We start from the raw sequence: 5,039 nt of genomic DNA on the forward strand, positions 1-5,039 counted from the left end.
TTTTTTTAAAAACACATAATCTATACTATCTATACTATATTATAAAACATTTGACAAAAACTCTTAAAAACAATTTTTTATACACAAAGTATTGTTTATTGATGCATATTACTTAAATTTTAAGATTACAAGTAATTATGCATAAGTACAACTTATTAAAGTTCCATACTTGAATTAACACATGTATTTTACCTTTCATCCCAAAATAAATGTTCACAATAAAATGACATACATAAATGTGTAATTATTACACTTTTTAAATAATCAAATAACACTTTTTACCCTTCATGAAAGAGAGATAAACTTTCAAGTTTCACCGTCTCATAATTAAGGATATAATGAGAAAATAAGAACTTATATTTGAAAGTAGGCACTTCGTACATGACAAACTAAGGGTTGTGCAGTATTTGCTGAATGGTTTGGTGCAGAATGATTAAGTGGTTATAATGATTAAAAGACTCTCAGGATATAGTGCAAAATGAAACATAATTGTATAGTAATTATTTACAATGAAATTAGGGTGCTGAATAGTTAAGAGAGACACATGATACAAAATAATTCAGAAGATTTTATAACCATTAAGAGTCAAACATTTTTTTGTCAAACAAGATTTATCTCTTAATAGTTAAAAAATTGTCTCTTAATAAAACTATTAAAAAGTAAACAAACAACCCTTAAAATAAAAAAGATGGAGGAATTAGAGCATCGACAATGGAGGTCACAATTGAGGTTTCTTTTGGTGTTTTTACAAGAACCTCCAATGTGAGACATAAGTTGTTATTAAAACCCATTGTTTGAACATGAATCCAGAATCTTGTATACATTCTTTTTATGTTATTATTTTATTTATTATTTTGTAACCATTTTATTCTTTTAATAAATCTATAAAACATATAAGTTAAAATTAATAAAAAAATATAATTTAATTATTATTAAATAGTTTTTTTAATTTTTTTTTATTTTTCATTTCTTGAAGATTTTTTACAAGTTTTTGTATCTAAAAACAGTCTTCAATAAGTAAATTAAATAAAACTTAATAAGCAAACAGTTATTTAAATCTAATCTTTGTAATTATTTTTTTAAGAACATGTACAAAAGATTTTAGAGAATCAAAAATTAAATTTTTCACGAAAACTTAGATTCGTCTTCAACAACTTTTGCATTTAAAGATCATAATGTTATTTATATTATTAAAATATTTAATAGAATTAATTATATGTTAAAGTGTTGTAGAAGTTATTTTATACGACACGACTTGAAAAAATGTCATATGAACATAGGTGTCCTATAAATAGACGAGTTTACGGAACATTTCTCAAAATGTTTATATAAAATAACTAATACGACATTTTATTTAACGATCATTCTAAAACACTTGTTGAAACGTCCAAAAGCGTCCTATAAACCTATTGTAACATTTTTTAGATAGAACGCTTTATAATATGGTCTATAAACTTAAGTTTTATGAATTATTTCATTCATCAAATTTATGTAACTATTAACTCTTCAACCCAACCCAACCCAACCCAACCCGTCTCAACTCACAAGGGTTGAATTGAGTTGGGTTAGATTGAGATTTTCCAAACCGTCATGATTGAGTTGGGTTGTAGAAATGTTATAAACCGTCCAACCCAACCTGCTACACCCCTAATCATCTCTATTATTTCTTTATTTTGTAAAATTTATTAGAACAAAAATCTCATAATAATTTTGTTTTTGATTAACCTGGATATCCAACCCGCTATGCGAGTCGACTAATCCCAGGACGACCACCTGTTTTGCAGATAACTCGGAGTCATTGCATTTGAACCTCTGTGGCCACAAGAAGATTTTTATCCCTCCTTAGATTTGAATTTGGATCCTCCTAATACTTTTAACCTTTGAAATCAAGCTTAAACCAATCAAAAACCATCGTTATGATTAAATGTCATGATATTTATTTTGTAGTAGATGCCATAGGTATAAATCAATAATTTTTTTTTGTCTTTTTTTTAATGTACGGAAGTAATATTAAAAGAGGAGGGAGAAGCTTCGTAGAAAACCGCGTTGCGCTCAACGTAGTCGTCACCGAGTCGATAAACTTGGTTCGTACTATCCCCACCCAATTACACATAAGCACACAAATCAAACCATGCCACGTACACAAAACAACCGATCACCGGAAAGAATCCGCTCTCCGATTTGCTTCCTTAACCACAATCTTCAACCCTGGTTAAAATTTTGAGCTATAAATACCCCCACATTATCCTCACCTTGTTCACTCTATTAAGCAAAACCAAAACACACAGTCAAGGGTGAGAGAGAGTCGACTGCGCGGGAGAGTCTTCTGCTGTACAGGTATTCTTCATCTTCACCGAGAAAATTCTCCGATGATGGGTGTATTTTCATCTGAATTCAAAAATTGGATCATCCCATTCTTTTGTTTGACTTCGAATGTTGATACACTCGCATCATCTATAAATTTCATGTAATTTTATACGTTTCTAGATCGTCTTTATGTTTGTGTTTCGACAATCGTGCTTTTGTTTTGATGTTTGTAAATTTGAGTGGTAGTTTGTTGGATTTAGCGACTGTGTTACTGAATTGGGTGTTCGTTGTTTGTGGATCTTTTGGTCTGTGTGTCGTGGGATTATGCTTTTCATTTAAAGCATAAAGTTGTTCTTTCTGTTTTCTGTTGCTGGTTGAATTTGGAATTGAAATTTAGATGATGCCTGTTCTTCGATTTCTTACTTTTGTGGTCAAACTCATAGCTTGAAAGTGGATGATTGTGAATCAATGTATGCAATTATTACTTTTGATCATGATCTGGGAATTGATCACTTTGATCATATGATCGTGTTGTCGTCTGATGTTCATAAATTTTGGTTCATATCCTATGAGAATTGTTGATTTAGCGACTGTATTATTGTATTGCTGAACTGGGTGTTCTTAGATTGTGGATTTTTTGCCCTTTGTGTAGTTAAATAATGGTTTCCTTTTTAAGCAATAAGTTGTTCTTTCTATTTCCTATTACTGATTGTACTCGAAAAGGATTTTTGATGATATCTGTTCTTGCTGTTCTTCAATTTCTAAAATTTTGAGGTCAGATTCATAATTCCAAAAAGGGATGTTGGAAGTTCTTTGCACACACCAAAAACACTTATTAAGTCTGTTCTCGTGGTTAAGTGATCGCGTTTATGCCAATTCTGATACAACTATCACCTTTTGTTCCTTCATGTAGCAACAATTTTGGTCAAGATTTTGTTGTTCTTTGGTATAAGATTAGGCTGCAATGTGTCCTCCGGCATCTGTCCCTGTTGCAGCTGAAATTGGTGAAAATTGGACCGATGAAGGGATCTTTACGTCTTTGTCGAACTTCAAAAATGGAAGTCCTCTGCCCTCGAATGTAACTTCTGATGTAAATCCTTACCACTATAGGCCCTCGGATCTACCTGGTTAGTATTAATTCATTACCATCTGTTTTTCTCTATTTGTCACACTCTTCACAAGACAGGGTCTTCACGGAAACAACTGCTCTGCTCTTTGGGGTAGAGGGGTCTTCTTAGATCCGACCTCCAGATGGGATATAGTGGGTTCGTTTTGTTTGGTATGGTTTTTATGTTTTACAGTTCTTTCCCATTTCGCAATTGATGAAATCAAGATTTATACTCACGCTTGATGATGTTGTCCGATTGGTCATTCAATCGTAATATTATTCAGAAGGGGGTGGGTTCTTTTGAGAACCGTGAGAACCAATGAAAATCATGAATATTCGTATTTAAAAGAATATTCATTATGAATTATGTACCATTCATAATGAATATTGTGAATTTTCGTTATGAATATTCATAATGAATATATGATATCCAATTGTTTTCACGGATCTAAAATGAACTTTCCTCTATCAGACGAACCTTAAAATCATGGACTGTTTGTGTGACATGGAATCTTACCAACTGAACCTAACTTGCAGCCGACTTGTGGTACTTCTGCTCTTGCGTAAAAAAGGATGCAAAATGCGGATTCTGGGTGGAAACAGGGGATGCTTGTGAAGTGGTCTCTAACTCTACTATTCTTGGTTCGAGAACCACCCTTCAATTTTACGAAGGCCAGGCCCCATATGGACGAAAGACTGATTGGGTGATGCAAGAGTACAGGATAACCGAAAAGTTCAAAGACAACTTAAAGGTATAAACACTATCTGTTACACCCATAATAACTGCAACATCTCCTTTCTTGAAAAGATCCAAATTGCATTGATTTGGATACACAAGATTCTTTTATATGTTCCCATTGATGGGTATTTTAGAAGCTTTGCTGCCATTCCAAACCGTATATCTATAATCTAACATGGCTAGTGACTTACTGGTTTTGTTGGATGGATAAATACACAGGATCATAGAGCATTATGCAGAGTGTTCTTGGCTGATGATAATAGACCATTCACTGGCCACAGCATTGCTAACATTGATGGCAAAATCTGCATTAATTTGGACCCAAAGACAGTTTCACATGTGAATACCAGAGAACAAATTTCTACCAGTGAACTTTTGGTGAGTTAGCTTAAATTCTCTAATGGTGTCTATAATGGCTTCTTTGGTCTCCAATTTGAAAACTTTTGTGGATCTTTTGATCGTTTTTCTTATAGGAAAACAAGACAGGGATGAGCAGTAGGAGATCTCAAGATTTTCTTGAGAACTCCTCTGAAATGGATTGTCTTTTGAGGGGAGATTACTTTGAGTTGAACGATCTTATCGATCCTGGATACCATTCCTCAAGTTCTGCTAATTCTAGCTGCTTAACCATGACATCAGATGAATACTTTGATTCAATCGCCCTATTGCAAGAGCTAGAGGATGATATTAAAGATCAAGAAATGAAAGATTCAAGTCTCAAGTTCTATCTTTCTACGACTGTAAAGTCCAAAGGAGTGGTCATAGTCCCGCCCACTTCAGGTATATATATGTGCCGTGAGAACCATAAATAGTTTGAGAACCGTGAGAACCAATATCTATACTATCTTATAAAACATTTGGCTAAAACTCTTAAAACTCTTAAAA

General features: G+C 33.0%; 1 protein-coding gene across 1 annotated transcript in view; it reads left to right on the top strand.

Moving 5' to 3' along the window:
• Positions 1-2,199: 2,199 nt before the first annotated feature.
• Positions 2,200-5,039, top strand: part of LOC112511561 (NAC domain-containing protein 83-like) — a 5,853-nt gene continuing 3,013 nt past the window's right edge. The window contains exons 1-5 of the mRNA XM_025117237.1: positions 2,200-2,337; positions 3,221-3,434; positions 3,953-4,167; positions 4,374-4,532; positions 4,628-4,934. Of these exons, the coding sequence (XP_024973005.1) occupies positions 3,272-3,434; positions 3,953-4,167; positions 4,374-4,532; positions 4,628-4,934 (844 nt within the window). The 5' untranslated portion in view covers positions 2,200-2,337; positions 3,221-3,271. The remainder of the gene's footprint in view (positions 2,338-3,220; positions 3,435-3,952; positions 4,168-4,373; positions 4,533-4,627; positions 4,935-5,039) is intronic.

This window comes from Cynara cardunculus (genome assembly GCF_001531365.2).
Source record: "Cynara cardunculus var. scolymus isolate 2C chromosome LG 4, CcrdV1, whole genome shotgun sequence".
Classification (NCBI taxonomy): domain Eukaryota; kingdom Viridiplantae; phylum Streptophyta; class Magnoliopsida; order Asterales; family Asteraceae; genus Cynara; species Cynara cardunculus.